Below are 15,035 nucleotides of genomic sequence, written 5' to 3' on the forward strand. Positions count from 1 at the left end.
TCTATAAATAAATAAATACAGTCTTGAGAAATATTGTGCCCAGTCTGGGTCATGGCTATACAAAGATTTCTATGCAGCAATATAAAAATACTTTAGAATAGATTTGGAAATGGAATGATGTCGACACACGAGTCAGATGTGAGGAGATCTCTGATTGTAAAAGACTGGAGTGAAAAATGGTAAAATATCATTCGTTACATTTTTGTAGATAGACTTTTTAATTACATTTTGTTTCAAGGAATAAACAGCAAGTTTTTGCTTTTTCTGTTTTGCAGGAATACAATCCATATAGTGCCATCAGATCTGAGGAGCACACTCAGATGTTTTCTTACGCTCGCGCTCTCTATTTTTAAAGTCTGACACTGAAGCTGTGAAGTCAGTGATGGTATCTTACAGATTTCAGTAGGAACTGAATCAGGGCTTAAGTCCAACACCTGCAAAGTGCTTGAGTTCATGTGTGACTTCCAGCCTATGTGAAAATCCAGTGAAATTAATGTATAAATTTATATCTTTCTTACTTTGGGATTATCATCACTCATGGATTTGCTCTGCTGCAGAAGTGCTGATAGTTACGTTAACCTGGCTGAAGCCATTACTGTGATCTTAATTGCCTTCTATGCTTTGATGCCTTAATTTTTGTAAACATCTGCAATAAATGTTTTTTCTTTTGCTTTATCAAGAATTAGAGCATGAATGCCTTCCCCCCCCCCCCCCCCCCTAAACTCTTATACATCAGATTGTTCCTTCTCTTTCTAGGTGATGTATTTGTGCCCATATGAAGCAGCTGGAGCACAGCAAAGCCGATAAAACATGAACTCTGGATTGTCAGCACATATATGAAGTGAGCAGTGGACTTTGGAATAAAAAAACTTCCTGTTTTTCTTTTGGAAGTGTAATATATCATCATATTCTGCTATAATCGTATTTACTGTATTGTTAAATTTCTACAACATGAAGCACTTAATCTCTTATTTGTTGGTTTGATTAATGACAGATATTGACTATATCGTTTTAGTGTCCCTTCTTACGGACTTTCTTACCATACTTCAGATTCAAACTAGGAATTAATTTGAATGGAACAACCACACTGACAGCCCAGAACCATGGCATTCAGCCTGGCTGAGCAGGCGAAGCACCTCCGCCAAGCCCCGGCCCCACAGCTCGCAGCCCGCCGCCGCAGCGCGCTCCGCCGCCGCCCCCCGCCTCTCCGGTCCCTCCCCGGCGCCGCTGCCCGCCCCGCCGCGCTCCGCCCCAGCTGGGCGGCCTGCAGGCCCCGCAGGGCGCCGGCCCCGGCTGCCGGGCCGTGTGTAAAAGCCCAGGGCCCCATCGGGGGGGCGGAGAGGGGTCGGGGTACCCTGCCGGTAAGCGGGGAGGTGGGCCCGCTGTGCCGGCCCGCTCCGGAGCAGGGGGCTCTCGTCTCACGCCCGTCGCCGGGATGGGGGCCGGGGACGGGGTGTCGGGACGCCAGGGCTGTTGCCAACGGGGGGGAATGGACTGACCTGTACCGGGGCATAACCCGGCGGAACGGCAAACCGCGAAGCCTTTCGCCCGGCCCCGTACCGAGCCCGCCTTCGCGCCGGTGCCGGGGGGGAGCGGCGGGTCAGCGCCGGGCCTCGGCCCCGCTGCCGGGCCGCTGCCGAAACCAGGCCTCTCCCGGCGGGAACCGGCCCCCCTTCCCTTTCCCCGGGCTGAGGGAGAGGGGCCGAGGACCTCTGTCCTGCAGTGGTTCCCTGCTGGAGTCAGTGACGCCCTCACGGTTTGTCTTCCAGGTTTCTGCCGTTTCCATTAAGCCTGTGGTGTTCACCTGTGGTTGACGCCTTCCTCCCAGGGAAACAAGGCGCTGGGGCCTGTAGGGTGCAGCGAAGGTGAAGAAGCCCAACCCAGGCTCTTGCGTACGGTTCTTTGTCGGAGTCCGTCAGCAGCAGTTAACGGCAGGAAGATTGGGTTAGGCTAAGCAAGGAGTCTTTCTGAGGCCGCTGAAGGGCTGTGCAACGGCTTGTCTGCAAAAAGAGATTGCCGTGGAACTGGGAATCCCAAACTAAAAGCAAGGTGCTAGAAAGGATGTAGAATTTGTGGGGAAAAAAAACCCATGAAAAGAGTGTTTTATTCTGCTTGTCATCTTTTTTGTATTGTCACCCCAGGCGTGTGTCTACCCTGGGTGGCTGGGAGGGCTGTTTACGGTGGTGACTGCCATTGTGGTCGTGGTGGAATTCAGGATGTCAGACCCCACTGTGGCACTGTTAGGTCAGCTCTGTGCTGCTCCAGGGAGAAAGCCAGAGCTTGTGGCCCAAACAACACTAAAAAACTCCTGGATTACTCTCTGTAATGCAGGTAAATCCTGAGACAGTGAGAGAAATCATAGTTGTGCCATTAAAAGTGTCAAACAAACAAACCCCAAACCAACCCCCTGCTAACTTTAATTCTGTGAGTACCAGCTCTCAACAATTTGTTGACTTTGAATGAAGCTGTGTGTTTCTGATGGCTCTTCAGTCGTCTTCCAGAATGTTTTTTTACTGTGTTTCTTGCCAGCTTTTTGAATGATTTTTGTATTGCGTCCTCAGAAAAGACATTCTCATGTCATCTTCAGAGAATTTACATTGATGGTGTTTGTGCCACGTGTTATTGGCAGACTAGCTTCAGTCCGTTAATGCATCAGAGAGATGTAGCATAATCTGTTATAAACAATCCATAATCAGGCTATTCCCTTCATGTTTGATGTATTACAGCTGACAGGCTTGTGGTCACTTTGCACAAGCTAATTTAGTCATTGAATCATATTGGTTTTTCCATTTGATGAGGCTTGAATGAGGTTTGAATTGGTAGACAGGGTGGTCTTAGCAAAGAGCGGACGGACTGTCAGTTTATAAAGCAGGGTTACTGTTCACGGATGTGCTTCAAGTTCATCAAGTCTCAGTGACTGCAGAGACTAAAACAGTAGATTTAAGAATATTTTCCTGGAAGGCTAGCAATTTGCTCCTTTTGTCAAACTTGCACGGGTATGTGAGTCTGTTTGGTATGTCTTGCATGGCCATCGTGATACCTTTCTGTGTTTACTGGGGTCTTTTTTTATTCCTTTTCCTTTGCTTCAGGTTGAAAAGATGGGAAATGCCGAAAGCAATGCCTATCGGAATCACCTTTCCAGATTTCTTCCTGAGGAGCAGTCTGACATTGATGGAGTGTTTGATACCTTATCAGGATCAAGTCGCTCAGCTGGAGCAAAAAATGGCAAAGCTACAAAGAAAACTGTGACTCTGGCAGCACTACAGGCAAGACAATCTATTATTCTTGATATGTCTGGACTATAGTGTATTGAACACAATTCCAGAAGGAAACTAAAGACATAGCAAAAGTTACTTTTAAAGGACTGCCCGTCTCAATTTAATACTTAATGTTTTGGGGCAGGATGGATATTTAACATGAGTAGTGACTTTCAGGTTTGTATTTGTCTCTTAAATTGCACTGTTGGGTCAATTTGCAGCTTTCCTCATTCTGAAGTAAGTTGGGAAGTACAAAAATATTTTTACAGAAAAGCTGAAAAATGGGAAGAATATTCTTTCTCCTGGAGCCTATAGTGTGTGATTATTTACAGATTTTCTTGAGAAGCTGTGAAGAAGTCAGTTTGTGTTTTGGTTGTATCTTTCTCCATCAGTTGCACCACCATCTCTAATCTTTTCACTTGCATTAAAAGGAGAGAATTCAATTTTGCTCGATTAAGCTGTGGCTCCCTGTTTTAGCTAGTTAACATACATTATGCTTTCTGATTAACTTTGCATTCATTTTCTAATCAAGAAAGAAGAGGAAAATGATTCGTTGCAATACTTGATAGCTTCAGTTAGGCAGGAACCAAGTGGCCAAATGAATATGGTATTAAAAGTGCATGTTTATATATGCTACACAGTTTATGGAACCAATTTAAAACTCCAGGAAAGAAGCAGGGTATTTTAAGGTATTTAGCAATGCAGCTGCATACAGACCAGCGTTAGCCTGCCTCCAGCCTGGCTGTTTATGAGCTATCAGTGGAAGCAGTGTTGTTGCTGCCCAGCCTTCAGCCCCAGCATGACCAAGAGCCTGGTCCTTGGTGTCTGTTATTTCACTGGGACCTGGGAGAGGTTCTTTTCCCAGCTTTGACCCTAGATCAATGTGACGTTTGATGAACATTTGTCTTTTCCCTTCCTACCTTTTTGTTTGCCAACTTAAAATCTTTTGAAAGCGTGCCTGTAGGTGCCTAATTCCTTGGTGCAGGGACTATTGCAGTGCCATGCCTGCCTTGTAGATGTCTATGCTCATGCCTGAGCTAGATCTAGCAACAGTGTGGTAACACTGATGAGGGCCCAAGCACAACCCCGTGTACTCTGCTTAGGCTCAGTGCTTTGCTAGAGGGAAACTCCATGGCTTCTGGACCAGAGCAAGCTGCACAGTGTAGCTTGGAAAGCAGGCAGAGCAAGTATCTCTAGATGCTTTCTTCAAGCCATTTAAGACAAGGATTCTAAATTGTTAGAGGTGTGAGTTTATTGGATGTTTATTAAAGTCCTCCTTTTTTACAGTCCTCCTTTTTCACACCCCATGTCTACTCACTGGAATAGCTATAAGCATAACAAAACAGTGCAACAAAGTTAGTGGTGGGTAGGAATGGGTAGGGAGTAGGTAGGTAGTACAGCAGCGTGAAGTAAAAAGCCCTCGAGTATAGTGTTTCTAACTATGTTCCCTACTGCTTGTCTCACTTCAGGCCCATGTAGCACTTTTAGAAAGCCTCTTAAAGACAGCTGCACCCCCTGGGACCATCCCTCCCTCAATATGAAGCACTCTAACATGCAAGACTGTGGCTGCTAATTCTGCTTCTGCTGAAATCAATGGGAGTTTTACCACTGATGTCAACAAAAGCAGGGTAGAGCTTGGCGTATGGAATCTCGCCCTACATGCACAGCAACAGCCATTAACATCAAACAGGAACGGCCCTGGTGGCTTCAATAAGAGTGGTACTGAGCCACCAATAGCTTGGTAATAGCAGCTCCACTGAATAGAGCTGGAGTGCTTTTACGCAGGTGGAGCTTCATTGATTTCAGCATAGTCCCCACTGGGCTGCATCCCTGTGGGTAAGAGTCAGGTCAGGTATGCAGCATGTTAACGCACAGTGCTTTGCGCGGTGAAGACTCTGTGGAATCATGTCCTAGTTTATGGATGTGTTTTAGGTGGTTTATTTTTAAACCATATAATTATCTTGAACAGTGTGAAAGTTTCTTGGATCCAGAGTCAGATCTTTCCCACAGTGTTGTGATGCATGATGATGTATACCAGCCAGGTTTCAATTCAAAGGGCCAGTCGTGCAGTTTAGATTAGTAAGTTTTGATTTCGATTGCCTTAACATCAGGGAAGCCTTATAAAAATCAGGTGATCTCAGTTTTGTTCCGTGCTTGGAATAGACATTGCTGTGTTGAGGAAAACTTCTCAGAATGGTTTCTATGTTAAACACATTGCCTGCATTGTCTTGAGGCCAAAACTGAGATATGGAAAAAACTTTACTTACTCTTTTGTTTGAAGTATCTGTGAGCTCCTCTGTCGAAAGCAGGGCTAAAACACAGTTTTAAATATTGGACTGGCAGAGTCCTAAATTGTACCCTAATTGTAAATAAAAAAATTGTAAATACACTAAATTGTATTGGAAAGGAGATACTATAAAAACAGAGTTTTTTTTTTTTTTTCTCTTTGAAAACCAGTCCTTTGACAGAAGTTTGTTGCTGATAGGAGATACTTGGTATCGAAATCCTTCATTCATAGTAGAGAGACACCTCAGCACAGATTAGCTGGAATATATTAGTTATTCTTCTTTTTTAAAACATGGTTTTTGCTCTTTTTCTCATTGTAGGCATATATGCAAGAGCCATTACCAGAGCAAATGACTGTTCGGTTATACAACGGAATGAAAAGTATTGACCTGACTGGAAAATCATCTGGGCTGAGTGAACAGATTGCTAAGGAGCAGTTTGTAATTTTTATGTCAAACCTCTTAAAAGGGAATGCAGATGAGAAGATTACCATAATAATGAGAATGATCTCCGAAACAGAAGGGCCCGTGAAGGGCAAACAAATCCAAGAGGTAAACAGGCAGTTTAACAACGTGTGTTGGGGAGACAGTAAGAGAACAGAGATGGGTAGGTAATTCGCATGTAATCTTTAGAGTACAAGATTCAGAACAGGGATTCCTGACTTCTGTATTTTTTAATCTGTTTACCACTGACTTGCAGATCTGGGACAAACAGTGTAGGTGAACGAGGTTGTATGGGATGACCGTTTCAGACGTGGGCTTTTCCATGCTGACTTGCCTACTTTGAGAACCAGGACCTGGATTTTGTGGAGCCCACCAACCGATCTGTCTGACGGTTCACAAGCTTACTCTGAAGGGTGCAGAGGCTGGCTGTACTTAAGAGGCAGCAAGTGTTGTGGTGTGGCTGGTGCTTCTGGGAACTGAGCAAAATACTTTCTAGAGCTTTAGTTGCAGGATAGACATGTGAATCAAATACGTAGCTTGCAAGGTGGAAGAATGGAGTCTCACACAAGAGTTATTCACTAGCTACTCCTACGACTGCAAAATTTGGACCTCCCCTTCCTCTTTTGTGCTGTTTTATGGAGATGCTTTGTGAAGCAACATTTACAAAATGTCTTGAAAAAGGATACTTTTCAAGACCTGTGACAGTGAAATGGCATTTCTGTTATTCCTGACTCGTCGTGAGAAGAGATGTTTCTACCATTGGGATTACAGCATCAGTACCACTTGACATTATTTACAGAAAGTCCTTTGAAGCTCTTCACAATTTTATTTCAGAAATGCCAAAATGGTAATGTTTTAACCTTTTAAGTTCACAGAGGATCTGATCATGTCTGTAGTCCACGTACTGAGCTACAGGAAGGAACTGAAAGGTTGGAATTTGGAGAATACTGGGGATTCTGCAGGTGGAGTAAAGGCTCTGGCTTCTCAGCTGCTATCAGAATTGAAGCTTGCAGGTAAGCAGCACTAATATAATATATCCCAGAATGGTGTAGAGCTCACGTGATCACTGATCTCACAAGAATTTTTCTCTTCAAGTCACATCTTTGAATTTAAATGGTGAGACTGTTATTTCAAACCTAGTGCTTTTCTGATGTCTAGGGAATTTTATTTATTCTACCTTACCATCTTTCTCCCCTAAATTCAGGAGAGCTTTGGTTTGAACTCCCAGTTTCAGTGCACATGGAAAACTGTTGTGGAACGCGTCTATTTTACAAATGCTTGACTTGCAGGTGACAGGCGTTTAGATGCATGTGCATATATATGCGACTGTATGTCCTTTTACAAAGCATAGGTTTATTGTTGCACTGTTATAATAATATATTTTGCTGTCTTGCAAAGAACATCTCATAAATTGTGACTGGGAGTCCATGTTTCTTAATCATGACAGCCCAACCAATGGATGTCACAGACAAATGTTTCTCATTTCTGTGGATGCATCAGGTTAATGCAATTTCACTGTTGCTGGTTCCTTTTATATGTGTTTCCATGTCTATTAAAATAATGGAATATTGTGTTTACACTTAAAAATCAAGTGATTATTTCCCAGAGGGGAGGTACAGACTGGGAGACTTACTACTGTTCTTTTGTGTCTTATTATTTAGATGGAACAAAACCTGTAGGTCCTCAGCTGATGGAGAAAAATTTTGATCAAAGTGTCATTGAGGATTGGGTGTACCGAGTTCCACAGATCTCAATTTTCCTCAGTGTTGTTATCAGGCAAGGCCTTCACGTTCTGCATTCTGTCCCAGACCAAACCAAAGACATACTCAACCTGGTTCCAGCCTGCAAAGGCATCAAAAGAAGAGGACTTGTCAGTCTCTTTGACATCCCATCCATCATATACATCAACTCCCATCTGCCTGCAGAGCTACAGCACAAGTGGCAGCTTTTATTTTCTTCTAGGCTGCATGGAGAAAGCTTTTCACAGTTATGTGGGCATATAGTGAACAAAGGTCCTTGTATAGTGATCTTAAAGGACTTAGATGGTTATATCTTTGGTGGGTTTGCATCTCACTCCTGGGAGGTGAAGCCACAGTTTCAAGGTAAAACTTACTTTTCTTTTGTAGTATCTCGCGGCTCTGGCAAACATTGCCTATTCTGTACAGGTACAGGACTCTGGTCCACTTAACGGATACTGTCATTTTACTTTCATGATGTGCAGTATTTCTTATACTTTCAAGTGCATTTTCCTGTGGCAGAAATAACACTTATTTTTGAAAAATGTATGTGCAAACTTATTCCCGCTTTGTACCCAGTCGGGCATATTACTTATGAATGTTTATAGTTTGTCTTATTTGGCAAGACTTTTAAAGTTGAAGGACTTACTGATCATAGAACAAGTTTTCTTTTCAGTGAAATCTATCAATGCCTGTAGCTGCATAGGTTGAAAATCAAATTAAAATGAAGGAAATACAGCATAGAGGAGGAATTCGCATTTAAATATCGCGTCCAGCAGATGGCAATCTTCCATCTCAGAACAGCTGAGCTAAACACCAGGCTGAGCCTCCTGTTGCCTTTTGTGCACTGTCTTGTCTGTCTGGTTTTGTTTCCCTTTTAAAATCCAGCAGCAAAAGGGTCTTTTGGACAAGATAAACTTTTTTTCCCTTGAATCTTCTGGGGAGAAGAGAGGGTTTTTTTGCAACTATTTGGAAAGAACTTTTGTGATGGCTTTCTGAAAAAAAAATATGGACTCTGTGTACAATCTTCCTGCTGGGAATCCTCACTTTTGCTACATTGAAAACTAAATTCCTATATTTAATTAGTACTTAATAATTACCACTTCAGTCAGTTAATATAACATTATGTTATGTTGATTACACAACAGTTCCCTTGTGTTTTTTCCTGATAGAATAACGCATGCAGGGTACTAGGCAATCACACCACAGGTCCGTCTGAGTGCCAGACTGGGCATAATAAAAATTATAATCTCAGTCATTGACCCTAAACTGATCTATATATCCATATAGTCAGAACTAGGAGTGTCTGCACTCGTATCAGTTTGTACAGGTCTAGCAGCTGGCCAGTTTTAGATGATACAATGCAAGCCTGTGATAGGTGTACCCTTACATAGTACTGTGATGTACTAGTCATGCCTCTGACTCTGTCCTTGGTCACAGCCGTATAAGCACATTGATTTCTGTGACCCTGCTCAGAGTTAACTGAGAGTAAAGAATAGGTCTAGATCTTGATGAGAGGTAGGTATTGGCTTTCTGAGATTGCAGCTGCTGTCTTTGATTTATTCAGCTGCACTTCTTCAGTATTTTTTTCGAATCCTATTTGTAGGCAAGTTATTGCTTGGCCAGTTGTCTGACCTTAGATGCTTTTCTATTTACAGGTGACAACAGATGCTTTCTTTTCTCTGTTTTCCCCTCCCTTGCTGTATACCCATACACAGGGTATAATGACCACTACATGTATTTGAACCATGGCCAACAAACAATGCCAAATGGACTTGTAAGTATTAAGAAATGGCAATTTGGAAATTGGATTCATGGCTGGTGTTTGGAAGTGTTTGGTGTTTTTTTGCTTCTGTTACTGTGAGCAGACTTATTTCACTTGTTAATCTCTGAGGAAGTTTTCATCCCTTCACTGTGCTATTTGTGCCACACTTTTAGCATGAGGATTTTTTTCTTTTTTTTTGTTAAAGCATCAGTGTAAAGTGTGAACTATGGGTGACGATGGAGAACCAGTTACAGTATTGACAGAGTCTGTACTTTTCTTTACAGTAGTTATGTATATTGAAGTACTGAATCAGCTAAGGTGGAATTCATTTGTGTCTGATCCGAGGAGATGGGCTTTATGTAGGTTAGATTTATGGAGGTTCTGGGAAGAAATCTTTTTGCCAGGTTTGGTTATCATGGAAGCCCCTCTAGCAGTCCTCCCTGTTGCCCAGAATTGACTGCACATATCCGCATCACTGAAGCAGCTCAAGCTAGCAGATCTATGTAATTGAGGATCCTTCTGCTGGCTGTTGTCACTGCCACACTAGCTACTTTTCAAATTATGGAAGGCTGAGAAAGCCCAACAGAATTGGAGTACAAGAGTTGCATGCAGGCTGCTGCTGTTGTGTAATGACAGTGGCAGAAACTCCTTTTACTCAAGTCCATGAATGAGCTCTCCAAATGCAGAGGAGTTTCTACAGAGCTGCAACGCGTTGCCTATTTTGAAAAATGCCTTAGAGTTTTGTGGCATTATGTGCCCATAACTTTGGGAATTGCAGCAGTCTGGAGTAAATTTGCTCTGAAGAAAGCAAACAACATCAAATCACATCACTTGTTTCTGTAGATACTTTTCTAAATGGAAAAGAGACAGCAAAACTGAGCACTTTCACCCTGTTTAAAATGGAACCATTAGTCAATAAACAAAAGCCAGTGATCTAAATTTCTGGCAGAAGACACAGCTGAAGTGCTTACAGATACTGGTAGCCTGTAAAGCTTAGAGGGAGAGCAGTACCACTCAGGTAAATTCTTGATTGTCTGCTGGAGTACTGGATTTTGGTACAGAAGCCCAGGTTCACTCAGAATACCCTTTATCACCTACATATAGAAGGGTAGCTGAAATACTGAAAATAGCAATTTATACTCTATCTTTTCTAACTTGCCAGTCTGTTTAACACGTGCAGCAAGTGTTTACTGTACTGCTTTGGTTCGCAGGGTATGGGTGGACAGCATGGGTACTTCGGACTCTGGGTAGACAGTGACTATGGGAAGGGACACAGTAAAGCAAAACCTCGATGTACCACCTACAACAGTCCCCAGCTGTCAGCTAAAGAGGATTTTACGTTGGATGCCATGGAAGTTTGGGCAGTGGGAGACCTTACTGAAAGTGCAGGGGTAGGTGAACAAAATTTAAACCTGTGAAATTGTGTCCTGATTGGAACAGGAGATGCAAATGCAGAACTTGCAGTTGCAGTTTTCTGATTAAATGCTGTCTCTCCATTGTAATGAATAATGTTTTCTTTAACTGGCCCTGTGATGGGCATGTGTTTTGTAGCAAGTAAATGGCAAAACAGTAGTGGAATTATTGAGGATGCCAACAAGAAACAACACGAGGGGCCATGAAGTGGTAGAGTCAGAAGAGCTGTGCTTTATTGTGAATTTCAGTAGGCCTTGCTGATATTCGGGAGTGGTTTCCAGGAGGAACCTCCTTGGAGGGGTTCATTAAAACCCAGTGTTTGTAAAACAGAAGGCAAGCACCGGAAGCTCACAAGTAAATCCTAATCTGTAGCTCAGGAAGAGAACCCACAGGATTTCTTGATCGGTAACTTCAAATTTACTATAGTTTTACAGTAAATTTACGTCAATAGATTTATGCTAGTCTTTTTGCCTCTGATTTATTTCTGGGAATGAGTAGGAGACCTCTTTCCAGTCTCTTCTGTCCCTGTAATTTATTCTCTTATTAAACTGTCAGGTCTGCATGTTTTGGTGTTGGTTTTTTTCTTTTAAATTTTTATTTCTTTTCATAAGAAATTCATGTGCCCTGTTTTTTCACTGGACACACAGCTCTAAATAGAAACAGAACAAATTGTTTACCAAAAATGTTGAATTGCACTTGAATCTCTTAAAAAAAAAAAAAAAAAAAAGTTCACATCTGCACTTCAAATTGAGGTCAGGTTAACCAGGATGTTCTGGCTGGCTTGTAACCTGAATAAACTTGAACTAGTTCACTATCATCTTAGGAAAATTTTGACTATTTTGTATAACTGCAGCAATAAAAACAATTTGATGTATCCCAGTGAATCTCAAATGCCTTTATTGGAAAGTATATATTCTTCATTCTGACTAGCTTGCAAACCAGATTGCTTGTGGACTTTTCAATATGTCTCTTTCTTGTAGCCTGATATTGATTTTTTCATAATGACATTTAAATTGACTGTACTTTATTTTATTTTGAAGACAAAAGGTAAGAGTATCCTGGATGTAGACCCTGAGGCTCAGGCCTTGCTAGAAATGGCTGGAAAAAGTCGTCAGAGCGAAGGTCTGCGAGAACCCATTGAAGACGATGATGATGACGATAGCTAAAAGAATCACAGTAACATGAAAAACTTTTGTGGTTTTTCTTTTTTTTTGTTCCTGAGTGTTAATGTTCCTTGGACAGAGTATTTTTTCCTAATTTTTTTCGCTTATGTTTACCTAATTATCTGGGACAAAGCTTAAGCCTCATACTTATGTAATATTTAGGTCCAATACAATATCCTGCCTAAAGGGTTTTGTCTGGGGAGGACAGAAAAACTAACTTATCATTAGAGATCTCTGAGTTCTAGCTGAATATGAATTTGCTAGTATTCCTCATAGATCCTGTCTCCATACAGAATTAAAAACAGAAGAACTAGTTGTTGACAGTACAGCTTGCTGACTTGGAGAATTGATATATATTTTTATAAAGACTGTTGAAGACACTGCTTAAGGCTCGTATACCTCAACTGCACATATTTATTTACATGCAATGAAATTAATCAGTGAAGCTTGCAAATTGTAATGATGTCTTACATTGGTAAACAGAGAATAGTCCACATGATTCCATATGAAGGATGATATTAATTTTCATTGCCCCAGTTAAAGCATTAAATTTCATGTTTCCTAAGTCAGATTTTCAGCAAGTGACTATATGGGCTGTACGGTGTCTGGAATGCTATGTACACAGCAGCCAGTTTTACCATGCTACACTACACCTTAATGCATTTCACTTAAGATATTTCTGCAGAAGTTTGCCTATTGTTTTTTAAGCTTCATAGAAGAGAGCCATTGGGATTCATTCAGCTGTATTTATCCTAAGATTGGGCCATACCTTCACCAGAAATTCTCTAGATAAGGTGCCTTCTTTAGTAGCTTCACTTGAGAATGGAATAAAAGATCAGGCTGTAAAAACAATTAAGTAAGAAGCATCCACAGTTAATTGGGAATAGTATCTGCAGATACCTTGTTAAAAAAAAAACCAAACAGGGCTATGTCTGTAGCATGTTTAAAGAAGACTGCTGTACACTTTATTTCCACATAATCATTACCATATTATGGAAAAAAATGCCCACACTGTGACACTGTGAAATATGACTAGTGGGTTGGGGTGTTTTCTCTGTTTTGTTGGCTGTTCACCAGTTTTGTGAAATCTATTATACTCCAGGCTTTTTCTGCTTGAATCCATTCCCATCATTAGTTTTATTAGTTAGTTTGACCTTGCTAATTCTATGTGTAATTCACTTGTCAGAAATAACCCTCATTTCTGCCGGGGACCATCATTTCTAACTCAGCAGATTGTGTTTGGTTATTAGTATGTGTGATTGTCAGCCTTTCTCCTCCTAAGCAAAAGGAATGTATCAAATCCCCTCTGTCCCAGCAGGAGTTTGTCTTCCATGCAGTTTAGAGCACAAAATGTGCTGTAATGGTCTATAAAAATACTGGGATTCCTGGTTATGTGGCCTTCCTTCAAATTCTTTCCATTAGCATTTTCTTGTATGGGGCCTTTTTTTTTCCACCCGATGTTATTCAGAATATTCAAATCTGGCTCCCTATGAAAAATCTGCTCTTGTGCCTTAATATAGATCCTGTTTTTTAAAATTCTATTAAACAATATGAATTTAGCCTTGAAAGGAGAGCATGAAGACATCACTTCAACCAGGCATCCTAGGACTCAACAATGCATTTTGTATGCTACCTGAGCTAATGATTGGGGCGTATATGTATCTGTTCTAGTACAGAGTATGCCGTGAAAGGCCTGAACTAATATCCTTTTATCTTGTGTTTGCTTAAATAAACTGCATAGTCTCCCAAGTTTGTAACACATAGAAAAAAAAGGTAAGCATTAAAACATTTACACTGATGCTTTTGTATAATTTCCTTCTCTGTATATTTTAATAAGAAGTTTAAATGGTACAAGGTAGGGAGTGCTACAGCAAGTAAGTACACGATGCTGTCTAAGTGTGGTGATGCTGGATTTTGTTTTAACATTCTCAAACTCCCACCATAAGTCTCAGAGGTATTCTTCACTTAGACACTGACAAAGCATCCTAAAAACTTGAAGGGGACGGCATACAGGAATGAGACACAGTTGAATTTCTGCGGTTACACGTGAAATAAACAACTAGACTTTCTTTTCCTTCTGTTACAAGACAGAGACTTTTCTTTGAGGACTGAAATGATTTGCAAGGATTTTCAAAATAACTAGTGACCAGATACCTTTGCAGACCATAGCTGGGGAGGGCGAATTGCACAATGCTACTCTTCACCAAAAATATTTCAGTGGCCCGGTTTTCTTTGATGTAAAATAAGTATCAGTATAGCTGGTTCTCTCTAGGCTATGAATCCCAAATGTAATCCTGTTTAAATATCATCTTGTGAAGATCAGCGTAGCGTTTTAACCTCTGAAATTGTGTTTTTTGGCAAGTTTGTATCTGAGACTCTCAGTCTTCACTTTGAAGTGAAGGTGTTAAGCTGGGACAAAAGGAAAGCTGACACTATGGCACTATAGCAAATGTATCAGTGAAGTTTTATTTACTAGGACACTACTGATCCAACCAGCAGATGGGATTATTCAAAATTGTTCTTTAGATGTAAAAGATGGGCTTGAAAGAGGCTCAACGTTTCTTTTTTTCCTGAACCTGATGATTAAGCATTTGTGCTTCGTGTTCTTATGTCTAAAAATGTGCAGAAAGTGTTTGTCAGCAGTGGGCTTAGCTATGATCTAAACACCTCTCAATCAGTTCTGTGCAGGTATTGATCCAGCAGCAAAGCTGAACATCCCTGCTGTGTACATGAGTCATCTTTATTCTCACGCACTTGTGAAAGTGAGTCCCTTCCCCATTATGTCCATCCAGTACTGTGCGTCAGACCAGGTCAGCCTTCCAGTTTGCTCCCATTAGTCACAAAGGTACAAAAAAGTCACCGCGGTGTCTGGCAAAAGCTGACAGCCAAGGGTTAGCACTTCAGCTCTCTGCTCTTTGTTTGACATCTCCCCACAGTTTCCTTGAGAGTCTTGCTGAATCAAGGCTAGATAT

At 41.4% G+C, this 15,035-nt stretch overlaps 1 protein-coding gene across 4 annotated transcripts; it reads left to right on the forward strand.

The window, feature by feature from the left end:
* The first annotated feature begins 1,256 nt into the window (after positions 1-1,256).
* Positions 1,257-13,861, forward strand: LOC104339209 (MTOR-associated protein MEAK7). Of its 4 annotated transcripts, none has more exons than XM_075433745.1 (9): positions 1,257-1,361; positions 1,770-2,049; positions 3,090-3,266; positions 5,864-6,094; positions 6,855-6,999; positions 7,648-8,088; positions 9,381-9,499; positions 10,699-10,878; positions 11,941-13,861. In XM_075433745.1, the coding sequence occupies exons 3-9, from the start codon at positions 3,099-3,101 to the stop codon at positions 12,064-12,066; spliced, it is 1,410 nt and encodes a 469-aa protein (XP_075289860.1). In that variant the 5' UTR covers positions 1,257-1,361; positions 1,770-2,049; positions 3,090-3,098; the 3' UTR covers positions 12,067-13,861. The 4 variants fall into 4 exon arrangements, with proteins under 4 accessions (XP_075289860.1, XP_075289862.1, XP_075289861.1 ...); XM_075433747.1 differs by having other exon boundaries at positions 1,770-1,892; XM_075433746.1 differs by having other exon boundaries at positions 1,770-1,865.
* Positions 13,862-15,035: the final 1,174 nt, after the last annotated feature.

This window comes from Opisthocomus hoazin, chromosome 12 (genome assembly GCF_030867145.1).
Source record: "Opisthocomus hoazin isolate bOpiHoa1 chromosome 12, bOpiHoa1.hap1, whole genome shotgun sequence".
NCBI lineage: Eukaryota > Metazoa > Chordata > Aves > Opisthocomiformes > Opisthocomidae > Opisthocomus > Opisthocomus hoazin.

Excerpts from the sequence above, each read along its gene's own strand:
- LOC104339209 (XM_075433745.1), top strand. The coding sequence starts at position 3,099 with ATGGGAAATGCCGAAAGCAATGCCTATCGGAATCACCTTTCCAGATTT. Across the intron at positions 6,095-6,854 it reads AGGGCAAACAAATCCAAGAG|TTCACAGAGGATCTGATCAT; the intron begins GTAAACAGGCAG and ends TAACCTTTTAAG. Across the intron at positions 10,879-11,940 it reads ACCTTACTGAAAGTGCAGGG|ACAAAAGGTAAGAGTATCCT; the intron begins GTAGGTGAACAA and ends TTTATTTTGAAG.